Source organism: Oikopleura dioica, chromosome PAR, assembly GCF_907165135.1.
Source record: "Oikopleura dioica chromosome PAR, OKI2018_I68_1.0, whole genome shotgun sequence".
In the NCBI taxonomy this organism is placed as follows: domain Eukaryota; kingdom Metazoa; phylum Chordata; class Appendicularia; order Copelata; family Oikopleuridae; genus Oikopleura; species Oikopleura dioica.
The window spans coordinates 13,200,675-13,220,486 of NC_137293.1; the positions used below are offsets into that span (position 1 = coordinate 13,200,675).

The 19,812-nt window shown below is 42.1% G+C and overlaps 6 protein-coding genes across 7 annotated transcripts; all 6 read left to right on the top strand.

Moving 5' to 3' along the window:
- Positions 1 to 28: 28 nt before the first annotated feature.
- Positions 29 to 1,551, top strand: LOC145704845 (cyclin-dependent kinase 5-like). The gene is made up of 5 exons (XM_081782311.1): positions 29 to 225; positions 267 to 352; positions 589 to 766; positions 828 to 1,008; positions 1,046 to 1,551. The coding sequence occupies exons 1-5, from the start codon at positions 29 to 31 to the stop codon at positions 1,310 to 1,312; spliced, it is 909 nt and encodes a 302-aa protein (XP_081638437.1). The 3' UTR covers positions 1,313 to 1,551.
- A 26-nt stretch (positions 1,552 to 1,577) lies between these two features.
- On the top strand, positions 1,578 to 6,338 carry LOC145704848 (ubiquitin carboxyl-terminal hydrolase 5-like). The gene is made up of 9 exons (XM_081782314.1): positions 1,578 to 1,928; positions 2,031 to 2,318; positions 2,383 to 2,762; positions 3,703 to 4,049; positions 4,091 to 4,411; positions 4,459 to 4,795; positions 5,592 to 5,697; positions 5,741 to 5,906; positions 6,037 to 6,338. Exons 1-9 carry the CDS (start codon positions 1,596 to 1,598, stop codon positions 6,336 to 6,338), a joined length of 2,580 nt encoding a protein of 859 aa, XP_081638440.1. The 5' UTR covers positions 1,578 to 1,595.
- Positions 6,339 to 6,445: 107 nt separating this feature from the next.
- LOC145704850 (uncharacterized) lies at positions 6,446 to 7,629 on the top strand. The gene is made up of 3 exons (XM_081782319.1): positions 6,446 to 6,674; positions 6,776 to 6,946; positions 7,214 to 7,629. The coding sequence occupies exons 1-3, from the start codon at positions 6,573 to 6,575 to the stop codon at positions 7,370 to 7,372; spliced, it is 432 nt and encodes a 143-aa protein (XP_081638445.1). The 5' UTR covers positions 6,446 to 6,572; the 3' UTR covers positions 7,373 to 7,629.
- Positions 7,630 to 7,634: 5 nt separating this feature from the next.
- On the top strand, positions 7,635 to 11,542 carry LOC145704846 (uncharacterized). 2 transcript variants are annotated; one of them, XM_081782312.1, is made up of 10 exons: positions 7,635 to 7,909; positions 7,963 to 8,194; positions 8,238 to 8,443; positions 8,668 to 8,788; positions 8,836 to 9,315; positions 9,359 to 9,937; positions 9,999 to 10,548; positions 10,693 to 10,811; positions 10,857 to 11,095; positions 11,144 to 11,542. In XM_081782312.1, exons 1-10 carry the CDS (start codon positions 7,657 to 7,659, stop codon positions 11,191 to 11,193), a joined length of 2,829 nt encoding a protein of 942 aa, XP_081638438.1. In that variant the 5' UTR covers positions 7,635 to 7,656; the 3' UTR covers positions 11,194 to 11,542. The 2 variants fall into 2 exon arrangements, with proteins under 2 accessions (XP_081638438.1, XP_081638439.1); XM_081782313.1 differs by having other exon boundaries at positions 8,674 to 8,788.
- Positions 11,543 to 13,299: 1,757 nt separating this feature from the next.
- On the top strand, positions 13,300 to 17,325 carry LOC145703728 (uncharacterized). Its single transcript, XM_081781122.1, has 5 exons — positions 13,300 to 13,419; positions 15,733 to 15,844; positions 16,520 to 16,652; positions 16,755 to 16,837; positions 17,275 to 17,325. The coding sequence occupies exons 1-5, from the start codon at positions 13,340 to 13,342 to the stop codon at positions 17,320 to 17,322; spliced, it is 456 nt and encodes a 151-aa protein (XP_081637248.1). The 5' UTR covers positions 13,300 to 13,339; the 3' UTR covers positions 17,323 to 17,325.
- Positions 17,326 to 18,449: 1,124 nt separating this feature from the next.
- On the top strand, positions 18,450 to 19,338 carry LOC145701949 (uncharacterized). The gene is made up of 3 exons (XM_081779160.1): positions 18,450 to 18,523; positions 18,590 to 19,085; positions 19,163 to 19,338. The coding sequence occupies exons 1-2, from the start codon at positions 18,450 to 18,452 to the stop codon at positions 18,930 to 18,932; spliced, it is 417 nt and encodes a 138-aa protein (XP_081635286.1). The 3' UTR covers positions 18,933 to 19,085; positions 19,163 to 19,338.
- The last annotated feature ends 474 nt before the right edge of the window (positions 19,339 to 19,812 follow it).

Sequence of the window (19,812 nt, forward strand, 5' to 3'; positions counted from 1 at the left end):
GAATAAGAAGTCAAATATTCTTGTCTAGATGGAAAATCGAGGATCGACAAAAGTGGGTCGATATGAGAAGCTGGAAAAGATTGGAGAGGGTACATACGGAACAGTTTTCCGCGGGCGTGACCGAGACGGCAGTGATGTTGCTCTCAAGAGAATCAAATTAGACGATGACGAGGAAGGCGTTCCATCATCAGCGCTGCGTGAAATCTGCTTGCTCCGCGAACTGAGGTTCCAATTTCTGTCCGATTAAAGACAAGTTATTTTCTTAGGCATAAGAACGTGGTCCGACTTCTTGACGTTCTACACACGGATAAAAAATTAACACTCGTTTTCGAGTACTGCTCTGTCGACCTCAAGATCGTATGGTTGAAAATAGAGGAGAGTCTTTGCCAAATAAAAACAAGATAATATTTTCAATTTGCAATTGACGATAAAAATATGACCTGCGACCCGTCCTGAGAACATACTGAGCTAGACAGACGTCATTTTGAGGAGCTAATCTAATTTCTAAGACGCGGCCGGCGTTCTGTCCGAAACTGCTCATAAATCTTTCTTGGGAATATCTAAATGAACTCTTTTCAACCCAAAAACAGCGTTATTTTGAAATCAAGGGAAAGCTTCATGCACCTGAAGTGTCCGCGCTCTTCTATCAACTTCTCAAAGGACTTTCTTATTGTCATGCAAAGTCCGTTTTACATCGTGATTTGAAGCCGCAAAATCTACTTATTCACGAAGGAGTTCTCAAGCTTGCTGATTTTGGCTTAGCAAGGTCAGCAAAATACGATCCACCTCAGTCTTCCTAGCGCGATTTCTCTTAATAAAACTTCTAGAGCCGTCGGCCTTCCAGTTCGACAATACAGTAATGAAGTCGTGACGCTGTGGTACAGGCCGCCAGATGTTTTGATGGGCGCGCGCGTGTATACTTTTACTGTAGATTCGTGGTCGGCTGGGTGCATTTTCGCGGAAATTGCGAACTCAGGCACACCGCTCTTTCCCGGTCAAGACATCGAGGTAATCCATTAATAAACTACGCAAGCTCAACCTTCAGGACCAATTGAGAATCATCTTCCGTCTGGTTGGCACCCCTACAGACACCGAATGGCCAACAATGCGTCGTCTTCCCGATTATCGTCCCTTCCCCCGTTTCCCTGCCCAGACGAATTGGGCCGAGCATGTTCCAACTCTCTCCGATGCAGGCATTGATCTTCTGAAAAAGATGCTCATGCCGAATCCGCAAAGTCGTCTGAACGCTGACCAAGCACTAATGCATCAGTATTTCACAATGTTAAATGGAAACAGCAGGACGCTTTTATAAAAAAAAACAGATGCTTCTTCGTACCTAGTCCAAATTTTCCATATTTCTCAATCAAAAAACAAAGTACAAAACCAAGAACAAAGTTATTTTTTCATCTTAAACCTTACTGTGCTTTCCTTTACTTCAAATGCGTTTTCACTTTGAATGTGTATATTTTTCTACAAGCCCGTTAGAATGTCTTCATCCTTTCAAATGTCTACTGTTGCTACACTTCGAGCTAAAGTTATGTCGCAAACTTATTTATCGATATTCAAGTTCTTTTTCATTTAGAAAGAGTATCAAAATGGATCAAGCAGCGGTAGAGCAGCTTGTAATGATGGGATTTCCAGTCAATGCCTCCCGAAGAGCCCTCTTCAACTCGGCAAATAACGTCGAGATGGCCATGGATTGGCTTTGCACACACATTGATGACCCAGACTACAACGCTGAGTTCACGCCTCCGGAACCAGTGCAGTCGAATGTGCCACAGAAGCCATCTGCAAGTGACTTGGAAGGATTGTCAGATGAATTCAAAGTGTTTAAGGATCTCATTTCTGGAATCAACTGTCCCTCGCAGAATGATAAAATTTTCAAAGAAGAATGTATCGTTACCTGTGATAGTTGTTTCTCAGAAAAGGTTTAGAAATGCTCTCTATATACCTCTCTATATAAAGAAACATCATTTTATCAAATATATTTATTCTTCAATAGACTATGAAAACCAATCTAAGAATTCTAGGGTCTTTTCGTTTGCCTCAAAACCTTCAAATCATTCGGCTACAAGATCATTCCAGACTACGTTTCTAAAACTGGGAACAAAGTGTTTCTCAACATCAAGAAATCCAGATTAACAAAGTCTCCAGAAGAGGAGCCAGAAGCGAAACGACTTGCAATTGGTGGTGAAGATGGGTTCAAGCCCGACGTTTTGCCGTGGAAAGAGACGCAGACAGAGGAGATTTATGTCCATCCTGATCAATACTTTCCTGTCGAGTCTCTACCGATCGAATACGTCAAGAGAGTAGCTCAGGTCTGTCATCGTTAATCTTACTGTTTCTTATACAGTTATTATTCGATTTTAACATTTTATTCAGGCAATTCTTGACTCAACTTCCGCCGAATTCAAAGCAGAAGTGGCTGCCTGGAAACCCGATCCTCCCAAAAAATCTATCCACGCAGACAACCTCATCCAACTCGACAACGGAGTCAAAATCCCTTCCGACCCTTCAAAATGGAAATGCTGTAAATGCGAGCTCACAGAAAACTTGTGGCTCAATCTTTCCGATGGATCTCTCCTGTGTGGAAGAAAGAATTGGGATGGATCCGGGGGAAATGGGCACGCTCTCGAGCATTTTAACGAGACAAAATATCCATTGTGTGTGAAGCTAGGCACGATTACTTCAGAAGGAGGAGATGTATTTAGCTACGCAGAAGATGATATGGTCACTGATCCACATTTAGCGAAACATCTCAGGTACGTTTTTGAATTTTGAATTTATCAGGAAGTATCGGAAGGAATATCGCTTTTTTCAAATAAACTCCTTTGATACTTCTGTACTTTTCCTGTTTCCCACTTTTGATGTCGGCTCATCAGCTGCGCCCAATCTAGAATTTTACTGATCGCAGGGGGAGTCATTTCCTTAGAAGACAAAAGTGATGCGATCAGCATCATCAGCTGTACTCGTGGAACACAAGTGATTTTCCGTCACAGCTGGGCTTCATTACATGACTATCACTCTAGCGCCGAAGGGATTGAAATATAAATATCCTTCCTGTGAACCCAACATCATTACAATTTCGAGAACAACTCGATAATTCCACTTCGACAACAACGAATTAACAACTAGTGAAAAAATGACCTTTGAAGCCGTCTACCTCGATCGCAACAACTACCGTGTCTACAGACCAAAAGCGGAAGTGAAACTTGAGTATTTCATCCCTCTCATCATCATCGCTGCTGCCATGCTGATACTGGCGATCCACATCCTCATCGTCCGAATCCGCGCTAGCTACAAAGAAAACGAAACGAATAGAGAAGGGGGACTCCCAGCGTATTGGGACACGATCGTCCCGCCACCCACTGAAGAATCGATCACCGAACGCTTTACCGTAACTGCCAACCCGCCAGCTTATGAAATCGCCGTACAAGACGATGTCCTACCTGAGTATGAAACTGTAGCAAAGAAGAATGACGAAGGCGTCGAAAACCCAGCCTTCACTATGGATCCTCCTCCCTACTCACAAGAGCCTGTTATTTGTACTCAGTTTACTACTATCTTCTAATTCTAAGTTTCTTTTTAGAATTCTTTCTTTCACATTCCTGTCAATATATTCACTCAATCAAATTCTAGTCTCTTTTTATCAGTCGGAATATTTGCAATCATAGAGAGAACTATCTCTTACTTTCACTCTAGCCATTGGGGAATTGATGTTGCAAGCTCAAAGAAAACAGAAATGTCGATGGCCGAGATGGAACTGGAAATGAACAAGAAGGTCGGCTCTGAATATGCAGCCATCGTTGAAAGCGGTCAAGAACTCGAGCCACTCTTCGGCGCTTTCCACACTGGAATCAAAAATTTGGGAAACACTTGCTACATTGGCTCCATTCTTCAAGCATTATTTGCACTGCCATACTTTCGCGAAAATTTCCATCAGCCAGCGGAATACGACGCGAATTGCCATGAGAACTTTTGGAAGCAGTTTCAACGAGTCGGACATGCCCTTTGCTCGGGAGACTATGCTCGGCCTATAATCGCTAAAGGTTTCTTTATCATTTCAATTTGTTTATTGAATTGTACTTAGACGCCTCTGGAACAGCGATTCCACAAGGATCAGAGCAGGAAGGCATTTCGCCTGGTCTTTTCAAATCTATTGTATCCAAAGGCCACGCAGATTTTCAAACGAACCAGCAACAGGACGCGGTCGAATTCCTCCTCCATCTGCTCGATGTGATCATGAAAGAAGCGAAGAAAGAAAAGCGAGAGAATGCTTCAGCAAATTTCGGATTTGAATTGGAAGAAAGAGTCGAGATCGGTCAATCGGTGCAATATAAAATCACCCATGAGTTGATGCTGGGGTTGCCTGTTGATGAAAATGATATCGAAAACAAAGAACAGGTCAAAGGTGAGCTTGACCTCTGTTTAATCTCATAATAAATCCATTGCCTCTAGAATACGAGCAAAAGCTCGAAGAAGCTCGTGCGGCGAAGCAAGCAGATCCCGAAGTTGTCCGCGGAGTCGTCTCGTTCAAGAGTTCCTTTTCTCGTTTACTAGCTTCGGAAGCAATCGATCACTTCAAATCGCCCATTGACGGGGCTCTCATCACTGCCTACCGATCCGCCCGAATTTCTAAATTTCCCAAGTATCTTCTTATCCAATGTCGGCGATTCACAATCGGCGAGAATTGGCAGCCAAAGAAGTTGAATGTCTCGTTGGAAATGCCAGAAGAACTGGATCTGGAACCATTGAGAGCGAATGGGCCACAAATCGGCGAGGATGTTTTTAGTGAAGGAAAGGCTCGTTGATGGTGCAATTAAGGGATCCCCCCCTCTTTTTTCAAATATTTCTGACGGGTCTCTTTGCAGCATATTTAGATTCCTCGTGTTTTGAGGATCATTTTGATGTATCACATGACCCCTTAACGAACATCTATCCCCGAAATTTTAGCCTTCGAAAATTGCCAAAATGCATGTAAATTGTACTTAGCGTGAAAATCGGATTTTTTTTCGGTTTTTCAATGTAATCGAAATACGACATATTAGGGGTCTATCGAAAGCTTAGAATGCACTGAAAAATAATATTATAACCGCACTAGAAATATCAGCCTTATGTTGGCGCTAGAGAGCGAAAAAACACCAAAAAACGCCAAAAATAGGTACATTTGGTTGTTCTTAAGAAAAATTTCTTATTACTTGACCAAATGACTTCTCTGTACTAGAGTTTTAAGATTAAACTCTACCCTTTCTAAATTCAGTCGCAGATTTATTCTAACTAAGCCTAAAAAAAAGTAGTTTGCCCTTGAAAATGGCCGAAAACGGCCTTTTTTCAAAATACACTAACTTCAGCGCCCCGTGTGGCAGGTTTGCGTTTATGAATTTTTATCTCTGTACTAGAGAATTAGCCGCTATAAACGAGCTTTCATTTGCGCTATTGCACGCGTAAAATTGAAAGCCCAAAAAAAAGTAGTTTGCCGTCGAAAATGGCGAAAACGGGGGGGGATCCCTTATTAAGACACTTCTTAAATTTCTTAAAGACACTCTTTTCCGCTCTAGTTGAAGCAGAACACATGTCGAGTCCCGAAAAACAGATGCGCCAAAGGTCGACGAGCAGAAAATTAACCAACTGGTCGACATGGGTTATCCTTTTAACGCCGCGATGAAAGCACTTTATCACACAAACGAAAGCCTAGAGGTTATCAATGCTCTAATAAAAGTCGAATAACGAATAAAATTAGCTGGCGATGGAGTGGTTGATGAGCAATTTGGACAGTCCAGATTTCAACGAACCACTGAAACTCGACAAAACGGCGAAAAAGGAAGAGAAGACCTTTTCGCCAGAAATAATTGCGATGGTTACATCAATGGGATTTACTGATACGCAATCGAAGAAAGCATTGACAGGTTTGTCCATTATCAGTTGTTTTTCGAGCTTGAAAAACAAATCAACCCAAATCGATTGATTTTCAAAGTGGAAATGAGCCACTTTGCCGATTACATTTCACGGAGCTTTTTTCACTCTGGTTATTTTTAGCAACTGACGGGAATGTCGAGCGCGCTATCGATTGGATCTTCTCACACATGGACGAGCTGAACGATGAATCGTCCCCTGCCGAGTCGAGTTCTTCCGGACCGAACCAGCTGGTTGGTTCTGATTCGTCAAAATACCGCCTCCGCGCCTTCGTCTCGCACATGGGCTCGAGCACGGCCTGTGGACACTATGTGGCGCACGTGAAAGAGGACGCCCGTTGGATCCTCTTCAACGATAATAAAGTCGCCGTCTCCCAGAAGCCGCCCAGAGACCTTGGCTACCTGTATGTTTACGAACAGATATAAAAAGAAAGAAAAACAAAGAGAAAGATATTTTCGTTTTGGATATTTCGTGTTTATTTCAAAATGCTCCGAAATCTCCTGAAGCGTAAAATTTGACAAATATCAACATTTTACATGTCACCTTCACAGAAAAGTTCAATTATACTGTTATCAGCTTTTTTCCCGCCACTCAATCCATTTACAATACGAAAACTAACCATATCTCCATTTCTAGAGCCAAAAAAACAGGATTGAAAAATGAGTGCCACATTGAAATCGGGTCTAACGACGCGCAACAAGAATCTCGATCTAAAAAGGACGACGAAGAAGACCACCAAGGCCAAGGTGGAAATCTTCAAGGTAAGAACGATTCTGATTTCGATGACAATCAGGAAACGCGTCTTTTTTCGCGAAAAATCGCTTCCTGTTTTGATTCAAAATGACTCATCATCGTGTTTTAGGAGTCACCGAAAAAACGCCGAGAAGCCAATAAGAAGGCCGAAAAGGCTGCTGCAGAGAAGGAGAAGACTGAAGAAATTGCAGAGAATTACTGGGAGCTTCTCGCCGAGGAGCGCCGGGTCAAGCTCGAGGCCGCGCTCGAAGAGAACAAGGATCTTTGCGAGCTTCTCGAGGTTAGTTGCTGTAACAGGAAATGATACTGGTTCATGTCGTAGTTGATTGAGTGAAGAAAACATCTGACTTGAACCTTGTCCTTCCTGATTGGCTGGGTTCAAAAGATTTGCGATAAAAAGGGAGAAGTCTTCCCTTTTTCATACCAAATTTCACTCTTTGCGAATGTTCATTTTTCAAATGTAAAGAAAGAGGAAATTTCGCAATGATTTATTTGAGACTTGGGTTTTCATTTCCAGACCTTCGCCTTATTCAATTTTCACTTCTAGACCCGAAACGAAGAGAAAATGGAGCTGGAGCGCGAAAACGAAGCTCTGACAAAAGAGAACGAGTTGCTTCGAGAAAAGGCGATGAAAGTGAACGATCTCGAGAGCATCATCGCAGAGCTGGTCTCCGACGCCGACGACGTCGCCCAGGAGAGCGACTAACTCCATCGCCTGGAACTGTCATCAATCAGCAACAATCGCTCTGTCTGGTTCCAGAGTCTCCGTTTTTCTCATTCTCTTTTTATTTCCCTCCTATATCTCGTTTTAGGAAACATTTCGCTACATTGCCTCCTTTTCTGATTACCTGACTGTAGACAAATGTCGTCTACCACTAAAACATAAAACAACACATTCATATCGGGTGATATCTTCCTCTGCTCATCCATATTTTTCAAGAAATAAAAAAAATTAAAACAACACCGATTGACAATCGATCTCACTTTAGAATGATCGGACGCGGTCGAGGACGTGGTAGAGGTGGAGTAGGACGAGGAGTTCGGATTCCTGACGCTCAAGTTCCTGCTGCTCACGAACGCATTGAGGAAGAAGCCGAAGAGACTCCTGAAGCACCTGCTCCTTCTTCAAGAGCACAGGTAGACGCGCGAACCACGGGAATCTTAGAGAAGAAGAGACCCACCTGGGACGACAGTGATGACGATGGACCGCCAGTGAGTGGAATGCAAAATCTCAACACGAACGGTAAGATTTCAAATTGAATTTTATCTCGAATCAAGGATGAACAATATTTGTAGATGAGGAGAAAGTGGAACGAAGTGAATTTGGTGGCGGCAGCGGATTCCAGCCAAAGTCAGACGGTGGTTTCAACTCCGGTGATTCTGGACGAGGAGGACGTGGCGGCAGCTTCGGAGGAGGTCGAGGATCCCGAGGAGGCGGCAGCTATGGCGGTGACCGTGGAGGACGAGGCGGTGGATATTCGAATGGCGGCGGCTATGGAGGCGGCTATGGAGGTGACTCACGAGTCAGGTTTGATTTTATGGAATGGGATCGGGATTTTAAATATTTTTAGCACTTTCGACAACCAAAATGGACCGGTTAATGCCGAAAGAGGTGGCCGTGGAAGCCGAGGCGGCTTTGGTGGCGATCATCGAGGCGGAGTTCATACGGACCGCGGAGGTCGTGGAAGCCGAGGAGGCTACGGCTCTGACCGAGGAGGATACGGCAGCCGTGGTGGGGAATCGAGCGGCTATAATCCTGGTAGCAGCAACAGGAAATGTTCAGAAATTTTATGACTGATTCAGAGATTAATTCTCTTATCGCGTCGAAGTATTCTTACTCAAAATTCAGCCTTATCTGTAGAGAATAATCTTGAGATGTTATCACGACTTATAAAACGGACGCACTCGCGCTTTTGGGCACAGTTTCAAGTTTTTCAAAAATTTTAGAGAGCCATTTTACTTGAAAAAATTCAATGATTCTGAACAATTATCACAGAGGAGGCCGAGGCGGAGGCTTTCAGAGTGGAGGAGACCGAGGCGGCTTCGATGGTGGAAATCGAGGCGGTTACCAGGGTGGTGACTCCGATCGAGGCGGACGAGGTGGATATCGCGGAAGCCGAGGGTGTGTTCTTTTATACTATCAGAAATCTGTTTATTATAAAATTTTAGAGGTTCGAGCTTCGGAGACAGCGGACGAGGAAGCCGCGGTGGCCGAGGAGGCGGATACGGCAGCAGCGGTGGATACGGAAGCAGCGGTGGATACGGTGACTCCAATGGTGAATCTTCACGAGGTGGAGGCTACGGCGGTCGAGGAGGTCGCGGTGGTGGCTACGGCGACTCAAATAGCGATTCCGGCCGTGGAGGTTACGGTAGTCGAGGTGGCAGAGGCGGCTTCAGTAGCGGTGGTGGTTATGGCGACTCCAATGGTGACTCTGACCGTGGAAGCTTCGGTGGCCGAGGAGGTCGCGGCGGTGGTCGAGGAGGCTTCAATTCTGGAAGCGACTCTGGTGGTTTCGGCGGCGGTCGTGGAGGCGGCCGTGGCGGCTACGGTTCCGGTGGCGATTCAGGTCGAGGAGGCCGCGGTGGTTCGTTTGGCCGCGGAGGGTCTTTCGGAGGTGGAAGCTCTGGAGGCTTTGGTGGCGGCCAGAGGTGATTAAACCCATGTAATAATGACCCTACCTTTAGATTTTAGCGACGGAGGAAACACCTCAACAGGCTTCGGAAATGCTGGAGGAAGTGGTGCGATGGGAGGTCCAATCTACGGCGGCCACGAATCGAATTTAGATGACCTCTACAACAACTGCACTAACACGGGTCTCAACTTCGATGAATACTTCAATGATGACGTTGAGATCAATGTCACAGCCTATGACAAGAAAAATAACGAATCAAAATGCGTCAAGGCTGACTATTTCGCGCAGACTTTCGACGACATGGCTCTTTGCTCGGAAATTCGAGAGAACTTGTGTCGAATGAAGTACACAAAGCCGACCCCTATCCAGCAATACGCCGTAAAAATCCTTGGCGAAGGAACTGACCTGATGGCCACCGCCCAAACCGGATCTGGAAAGACTGCAGCAATGATGATTCCAATCATCAATTACTTCAAAGCGAGCAACATCGGAAGCCGAGGTTACAATGCGTGCCAAAAGGTCGACTGCATCGTGGTTGCTCCAACAAGAGAACTGGCCACTCAATTATACGATGAGTGCTACAAGTTCTGCGGCAAAAACACTGGCGTTGTTCCTGGTCTTTGCTACGGTGGAACTGGGTAAGTCAGGATTCAATTCAATGCCTCCTCGATCTCTTCATTGATTTCAATTATTTTTCAGCACTCGAGAGCAGGCGCAGCGAATCCGCGAAGGATGCAACATCGTCATCGGTACTCCTGGTCGCCTGAAAGACTTCCTTGAGCGAGGTGTCATCGACGCCAGTGACTGTCAGTTCCTGGTACTCGATGAAGCGGATCGCATGCTTGATCAAGGTTTCGGCCCTGATATCGATCAGATCAACGTCTACCTTCCCAAAAAAGACAGTGGTGCCCGAACCACCGCGATGTTTTCGGCGACATTCGATGCTCAAATTCAGCAGCAAGCCACAAGAATTCTGAACGAGAACTACATCTTCATGTCGATCGGAATGATCGGTGGAGCCAACAAACAAGTCAAGCAAGAGTTCGAGCAGCTCCAAAAGCGCGAAAAGCTCAACCGAGCTACCGAGATTTGCAGACAACACGTTGGCAAGCGCACGCTTATCTTCGTAGCGACCAAGTTATTCGCTGACTCGCTTGGGTCGATTCTGGTCGGAAATGGCATCAAAGCAACAACAATCCACGGCGACCGACAACAACGCGACCGAGAGCAGGCAATCAACGACCTCAAGGTATGTAGAGTGGAATCTACTTTCGTAACTGAACTTGGCTTACCAATAGTTATATCCGACGGACATTGTCCGTTATAAACTTTCTCTTGGAAAATAGCCTGGTTAACGTAAAAAATTTAAACTCTGTTCGATAAATTTGTTTAGGCTAAACGAATGGACGTCTTGGTCGCCACTGACGTTGCTGCCCGAGGTATCGATATTGATGATGTGGAGATTGTCATCAATTTCGACTTCCCGTCGGAGTTGGAATCCTACATCCATCGGTAAGAACTTCTAATCTCTTCCATGACTCCAAAAATTTTCTTTAGAATTGGTCGAACTGCTCGAAAGGGAAAGAAAGGATTGGCCATCACCTTCATCGATACAATGAAGGATCGACAACACGCGACTTCTTTGGTCAAGATCTGCAATGACGCAGGCCAACCTGTACCCCCATTCCTGGCTGAAATGGCTGGCGGTGGCGGCGGAGGATCATACGGAGGCCGAGGCGGCTTCGGAGCGGCCTCGGATCATCGCGAGAACAATGCTCACATCAATCAGCCAGGAGGTAAATTATTATTTTTGGACTTCTTTTCCACTAAAATCATTAACTTAGCATCTTCTGTTCCTCTCGGCGACTACGTGCCTGACGCTGATGCCTGGTAAACAGCACTCCTAATACCCAGTAAAAGCCACCCATCCTAGGACCACACTGCCTTTAATTGAAAAGACTTTTCCGCACCCAACTGTATATTATTGCTTTCTTCACGAAATCATTGCCACAAGGCCTTGACAAGACCTTTCTTGCTAATATTTTTCTTCCAAATTTATTGAGCCACTTTTTCCTTACATGCTCAAGTTCATTTAAAATTCATAATTCTGCTCACCCAGCCCACTTCAATTATCCCTTCGTGCGAAGTTCAGGATCAACCCTATCATGTTAAATTATTCCCCAGTAATGCCTGAACTGTTACTGATACGACTGACAGAAATAATAATAAACTTCTCAATCCAATGATAAGGAGTAAGCTTGTTCTCCGTAAGCGCTAAATAAAGTTACGGCGAACGAGCCATTTTTTTTTATTTGTTATGGAAGGATAATCCCCTTCGCATTCATCGTCAAAGTCAACACTTCGGAGGCCTGGGTTGGAGTTTTGTCAACGGTGGTACAGTCATGATTACAGCATCGGATATTAGGTGGATAATGGATTATTAATAAAATACGCATTAACTCGTGGTGTATTTATTTATCCACTAGTCGGCAGCATAAATTCGGTTATCTAATCCATCTTTTCTCTAATCATCATCGCAGTCGCATCCATCGTCAAATTCAACTGAACTCAAATTCCATCCGCTTGAGTTTTGCCCTCCTCGTGCAGATCCACAACAGCATTTCACAGAAATACAAATAGCGAGAATTACAACTGCAGACAATCCAAAGATAAGACCCTTCATAATCAGGTTTATCTTTTATGTGTTGTCTTATCTGTTTTTACTTACAATTAGGCTAAGGATAGATTTGGTTTGCTCGTCCATCTTTCTGTTTGAATCTCACTTATTGAAAATTCTTCGATGGATTACCACTCTTTTTGATTTGGTTGCATTTTGACTGAATCTAGAGCAAAACATTAAGCTCACAGATTCACGTTCTATCTCCAGCTTTCTTCCAGAACTTATCCCCCAATTTTTTTCCGGAGCTACTTAAATTTATCAATTGCCAATCGAGATCGAACAGTTTTCACTCTTGATAAGACATGAATTCCCTGTGGCATGTTTTTAATTTAACCAGTTCGCAGCGTCTTAATAAATATGACGTACCGTGGTTTTCCATTTTAAGAGCGTTTTTTAGATGACAGGGTTTGCTCAAAACGCTCTTAAATTGGAAATTTTCCTATCGATATAGGATGACAGTGGTTATTTTCATTTTTCAGGGAATTTCGAAAGTATGAAACAGAAAAGATCTAGAAGCAAAAGTATTTGTATATCAAGATGAGAACGTGAGTGATTTTTTCAGGATTTTCCTCGAGCGTTTTTTCTTAATCTGATCTCTTTCATTCTTCAAAATTTAAACAACGAAAATGTCAGGAGAAGAAAAGAAAAACACATGTCTTTGGCTTAGAAGAAAAAATATGCGCAGATTCTGGTGAAGGCTCAAAAAGAAAGGATGGGAGAAAGACTGTCATGGAGATCTAATAGATAATCCGAAGGAAAATGATGGGGAAGACATGCCTCAGTCACTGAGGCTCAGGGTACATTTTCTAGCCTTTGTAGGAATAGGTAAATTAAATATCTAGGAATCAGATTAAAAGCAAAAGAGCTCCGACCATGATGGTCCGTCGGCGATGGAGATTGAAGAAGAACCTCAAGTTCAAATGACAGAAGGAGCCGACACTGCCAAACCATTGACTTTAAAATGGCCGGAAAAGCAGTCAGAGATTACACGTTTTAGTTAATGATTTATTTGAGTCTAAAAATTTTTTGATTGCATAAAAATCTTCAAAAACGCTCTTAAATTGGAATTTTCGCAGATAACATAATTTGCAAAATGTTGGCGAAAACGCTCTTACATTGGGCGCTCTTAAAATGGAAAACCACGGTATTCGGCTGGCTGTGGGAAAAAATAATTTCGCGATTTGGATTCAGTCTCGCATTGGCGTTGAGTGTCCTCGAGAAATCGAGCTCTCATATTTGGCAAGCTCAACAAGCGAGAAAAAAGGGGTCGTTTTTTGTGTCTCTCCGTGTCGCCCTAGCGTACCCCTTGGCTCCAAGTCTACGTGTGTACTACTAAGTAAGCGCTTTTAGTAGCTTGGAAATGAGAATAAGCGAGCATTTAACGAGCAGGCTCAGATTTTCAACAGAAAAACCGTGTCAGTCAATCAGCCGGAGTGAGAGGTAAGTGCTATTTGCGTTTTACTGCTAGAGAATCGCTTTTTCGTCGGTAAAATGCAGTAAAATGCTGAACAGTTATTTTTTATTTTGTCATCAGTCAGTTGTTTGCACCTAGAAATCATGATGTGGGTTCTTCGTTTTTCCAAAAATATCTTACGTTGCAAAAGCTTAATCAAAAGTTAATTAAGTTTATTGAGCTTATCTCCGCTAGAATGTGTGGACATCCGGGTTTGTTTTAATTACACCTTGTGCTTTATGAAATTAATTATTCGCTTGTGATGAATTTAACGATTCGTGTACCTGCCACAAACACGCACAAATTGGCGAGATAAGTGGGGAGATTTTGAAATGCAGTGTTTTCTGTAGAAATTCTATGCTAAATGTGAGGATAAAGTGATGCGCGCTTCCTCAAAAATGAGTTTCTGTTTTTGCATCCAAAAAGAATGAAAGCGACCGCAAGATCATCCCCTACACGTCGTTATCAGTACTACTAAGAAACGCAGAATTACAAATTTTCTATTTTCAACATGCTTGTTTTTCAACCTCAGACACTTATTCGCGCCGCTCCGAGTAATCTGCTCTGAATTTCTCGGAAAAATTCGCATGTTATTTGTTCAGCAATTTTCATTGATTATTCCTCTATCCAGCTCATAATGATCATGCTATTCGAAGAATGCAGAGCTGGACAGAAAAATGGCAAGGTCAGTCGAGGGATATTTTTTGATAATGTCTAGCGAATTTAAACTGATAAGGGCGGAAAGAGATATGACCATGGGAAGTGAAAATATACGAAAAGGGGAATTTGCTATTGAACAAAATTATAAATTAAAGGTCATTTTTGTTAAGCAAACTTTTTTACTAAAGGAAAAAATACTGAATCTTTTGATAATCAATGCAAAAGCGCGATTATCCTCGTTAAATCCATAGACTGCATCTTCGCATGCATCGATTTTGTAAAAGGCGGAGCGAAGAAATGCGCTCTAATGGAAATCGCGCGTGCGATTACACGTGCATTTGCTTCCTTTTTCTAAAGGCGTCCATTCAATTACCATACTGGAACTAGTACAGTAATGCTTTATTAGCTTTCAATAAAAAAAGTACACCTGTGGTCTTGGCACTGATTGCGCGGCCAAAGCGGATTAGGCAAACGTGATGATCGCTGAATTTATTGTTTTGGGCGCTTCCTGGGCAATTTGCTTCAAAACAGCTTTAGGTTATAATTTTTAAAGGAAAAAATAAAGAAAATATAACGCCACGATGATGATTATTTTCGATATTCTCGCAAGTTGAAGTAGAAATCTTACAGTAGCAATTGATCAAGAAACAACAGTGATTCAGGTGCGTCTTTTTGCGCAAAAAAGCGACAGGCCAATTGACAACAGTTCAAAGCAATCAAGTGCTTCGCGACAGCTTGTTGGCGGAAGATAATTTAAACATCTTCTTCGGTGACTGTTTGCAGCGACAAAGCTCTTCTGACATGAAACAGCGCATAAATACAATTGAAAAACGAGTGTTTTAGAAGCTAGATCGCGCAATAAAAAATGCTCTCAAATGCAAGATCGGCGAGTTTTTATTTGAACGAAAGTCCTAAAAACTCTATCGTGAAAGTAAAAATATCCATTTGAAATATCAGAATTTGGTTAATACAGTGAAAATTCAATGTAAGGCAAATTCTTGTTAAAAAACGTCATATTTTGAGTTTCAAATCATCCAGAAACTTTTTTCTAAAGATAATTAATGACTAGAGTAAAAGAAAGCGCTATTTCATTGTTGTTTGTTATCCCAGACGGTAGTATTTTTCAAAGGAAACGTACGATTACTGTTTGGAACGCAGATTTACGAAGGAGATTTGATTTAAACCTCTCCCTCGATCCAGAAGAGCCAAGTAAATCAGTTAATTAAGGGGCGCGTGGATTAGATAGAGAAAATACGGTACATAGACTGCACCCTCGTTGATGGAGCATATTTAATCGCGAACTTGTCTTGACAATATTCCCTTATGACAAACACAAAATCGATAGCGTGAAACAGGGGAGCACCAGAAACTAATATCAAAGGAGGGAATAATCTATGAGCTAGAGAGAACGAGCGTGACCACTTGGAAAGCTTGATTATCCTTGCTTTAGGTTCGGAAGCAAAGTAGCTAGGTACAGTAAGACAAAGGGCGCAAGTCAAGTGATCAAGTAGCCCAGGGCGTGTGTGACGTCTCAGTGTTTGGCATTAACCCGCGGGCGTGCTGGTGCTGACAATTGACGCTGAATAGGGCCGTTTTCAATTCAAGGGCCTGGCTAAAATTTATTTAATTTTTGTTTTCAGCGAAGAGCCAAACTTCGAGGTCATGGAAGAGAGCAGCGAAAACGCGCAGAATCTTATTCAGCAGCAGGAAACCCAGCTCAAATCAAAATATGGAAATTTGGAGAAGAAACGGGTAAGACTGCCAAATTATTGAGAATAGCTTGTTGAATACATTTTCAAATGTTAATTATCATTCAATATAACACCTTTGAAATAGAATTACGATTTCTTAGAAGAAAACAGTTACAAAGCGTCAAATACCGCTTTATTTAGTAAATCATGCTAAATCTTAAATCGCCACGGAGACCATAAATAACTTTTTATTATGTTTTGTATCACTAACGGTTTATTGATATTTTCGAAGGTTTGTTCACATTATGTTCATATTATGATATGCAATACTTTTCGAAATATTGCGGCAATAAACTGTTGCCAGTCTCTGATCTCTGGTTCAATTATTAATGAGGAGATTCTCTCTATGTTGAATAATCAGTAATTATAAATTTTGATAATAATACCAACACAAATGCTCAAGGTAGCCGCAAGTCTATGTCAAACGCAATGCGAATAAACAGAGTGGTACGCTTTGAATAGCACTGTGGTTGAATCCGGTAATATATTTTGCTTTCTAATTCCACCTAAATTATGTTCTATCTCCTGATGATCTCTTTTATGAATGAGATTTTCGAGTTATGCGACGAGGTCAATGTCGTGTCACAAATCAAAGTGGCGACTTTACCACTCTAGTATTCGTGGATTTGCATTTGAACCCCCCTGGGATCAATTTTATCATTATTTCGTCTTCTAGGGCTCAGCGATGCTTAATAAGAAGCTACGTGGATCTTCGAAGAAATACTTTGATTCCGGCGACTACATTATGGAACGTGACCGCTCGGTATCGAAACCGATGAAGAATCGACCACCTCAGCTCGTGCTCAAAGGTGAGCCAAATTAAAATGCCCAGGTGTTAACCTCCGCATTAAAGTTTTTAAGTCGTCTCTTCAGTCGGTGATTATGGGCTTCCCTGACACTTTTAAATTTAGACATTCAAACGAGCGCCGAAAACTTGCCACCGGTTTTGTCGGAAGAAGGAAGTAGCCCGATCAGACGAAATAGTCCCGGAATGGTGAGTTGTATTTTGGATAAACATTTATATATCCATGATTTATGACGTGCAGGAGCATCATCACGCAAGTTAACACGGTTAATTTAACGCTGGACTTGTTCGTGTCCTTCTTTTTCCCCAAACGGTCAAATTTCGCTGCAGAAATGAATCCGATCTTTGCGAAGAAAAAAGTATTTTTCTTGTGCAAGTGTGGCAAGCCAGTAAAGCTTCTATGATAACTGTACCCGTAACCGCTAAGAAGGATTATGCACCTCCCGTGTCTTCTACTTACCTACATTCGATTAATTTTCTTCTTCATTCTGCAATAAAAAGTCTTAGAGCTTGATCTCTAATCCAAGGCCACGTTAAATGCTTCTTGTGGGCGAGCAAGTCCAAGAGCGCGGCACTAAGCTAACCGATAGTTACTGACCTTACAGAAGACTTATCATCCGATTTAGTCGCCGCTGATCAAAAACGCGCCCACCGAGCCGCTCTTCACCAAATAATCCGAATGAAAAATTCTGTTTTATCTTCCAGCTCATTTTCTAAACTCTTTCTTATTCTACTATCATTACTTCATCATTATTATTGTAATTCAATAAAATCGTGCCTATCACCAAAAGAATTCAATAAACAAACAAATATACAAATTTAAAACCTAAATTTTAGATCATCAAGTTTATGTTAACAATCTCCAGTTTATGCAAGACAACTAAATGCACATCATACACCTAGCCACAATTTTCCGGGCAGGGGAAATTGATAAACGAGTTACACTTGAACGATCATTATCAAACACGTTCTGATTTATCAAATGATGAAAGGTGTTATTTCTATTTCTATTTTGATTCTAATTGATTTCTGATTCAATCAACTCGAAACAGTTGCCGTCTCATTGATCTTATTATTGGCATATCAATATTTGTAATAAACAGATTTTTGCAAACTTCGTTTAAACAAAGATATTAGCTTCCATTCAAGGCCAAGAAATCTAAATCATCGATGAACTTTTCGAAGAAACAAACATTTTTCTCGGTAATAAAGTTCAACGATTGTCACGTTGTATTTGGTACATCCCGCCTTAGGAACAATGATTATCGACGATCGTCTCGGAGGCTCTTGCGCTGCGTTTTTACCGTTGAAGTAATCTCAAACGCGGTGCACCAAATCTGGAAGAGGTTTGTTTGCAAGAGGACGGATGACTGAAACAACAAGCGGGTCTACACTTATCTTGAACGAACGTTTCACTTCCAAAAAGACATTCATTTTGTGTTTTCTTTGATAACGTGTATTTTTTTCTCAGACTACGTGCAGAAGATCGACCACATAGTTTGAGAGATTCTGTCATTTTAAGTATGAAATTCGAGTATATCTTACGTAAGCCTTGTCCGGAAGAGATCAACTTATAAATTCATTAAGCGGATTTCGTTTTAATAATCAGCTGAATGCTCAATCAATTTTATTGCGATTTGTTAAAGGCAAATGCAGGAAGTTTCTACTCTACGAACTGTTGATTTTTACCCAGCCTCCATGACATTTTTAAATATCAAGCAAATAATAAATCTCGAAAAGCAAATAATACCATAAGAAGCAAAAGACACTCTCAAACAGACTCTCGCAGAGAATTTTAAAGATGAAGGGCCTGATCATTCCAGCAGAATTTGTTGCAAACTGGAACAACGCTAAGCCGTGCCATTATTGCAAGGGGTAAAATATATTATATGAAAATGTAATAATTAGAAGTGATTTGATATCTATTCGCTTGTTTATTAGAATATGTGAAAAAATGTACAAAAACACGGGATTCGAGCCAATGTGCCGGCCTTGCGCTGAAGAAAACGTCAAGGACAATCCAGACTACCTGAAAGGAACTGACTTCGTAACTGACGCTCGATTCAAATGCTTGGCAAAAGCCTGCAATGCTACAGGCCTCGTTTTTAAAGAGTTTGTCATTGGCTCGTGCTGCTACAAAGCGTTTCTGAAAGCTACGGAAGAATATCCGACAACTAAAATCGAAAAAGATGTCTACAGAGTTCTTACTGTTGCGAAAGGCTTCTTCAACGCATCAATCGGTCGACAGCAAGACACTCTTGGGAAGATGCTTCAGCAAAAATGAACTATACGACCGCACACGAAGCATATATTGCTGCTCGAAATGAATTCAACAAGGCCGAGGAACGTTATAATAACGAGAAAGATGAGAATGAAACAATGCAGAAGATCATGGAATCTTCAATCAAGAAAATCAATGGCATGGTTCACGACCCTCGTAATAATCATCTTATATACATTTTAAAATTGTAAACTTACACCTTTAAAAACGAGTTTGTTCCAAATTTATTCTAGTCGCTGAAGACGGTGGTCAAAAGAGCGCATGCAACTTGTGCATGGAGAAATTCGACAGCGAAATTCGAATGGAGGCTACCTTGAAGTGTGGGCACGTAGCATGCATCAAATGCCTAACTGAGATGTCCGAAAAGATCTGTCACATCTGTCGAAAAGAATTCAAAAATGAAGAGATCATCAAACTCTACTACTAGAAACCAAACTTTGAAAAACTTCTTCCTGACAATTTATTAATAAATCTGATTGCAGCAATATTTGTGTTTAAAGGATTGCCACGACGCCGTTTTTGTCAGAGAAAGCATTTTTACAAGCATTCTAGCAGTCAAGTACTAGTCAACGCAAATCGCGCGCGGCATTGCGCTTCCGCGGCGCGCTTTTACACCGTGTGCGCCACCACCAGCGCCGCGCTCACGCACGTGGAGATTATTCATCATCATCATCGACGGGTGCCCAAAGTTCCAACGAGCAAGCCGTTCAGTAAACGAAGAAGCTATTTACTAGAGACACTCTCATTTTGAAAATCGGACCACGACGCAACGAAATCTATATTAGAGTAAACACCTCCTAGTTCAGGTAAAGATTTTATGTCTATAAAATCCCTATATCATCCTTGTATTCTCCATTTTCAACGAATCGTAAATTTCCTACTA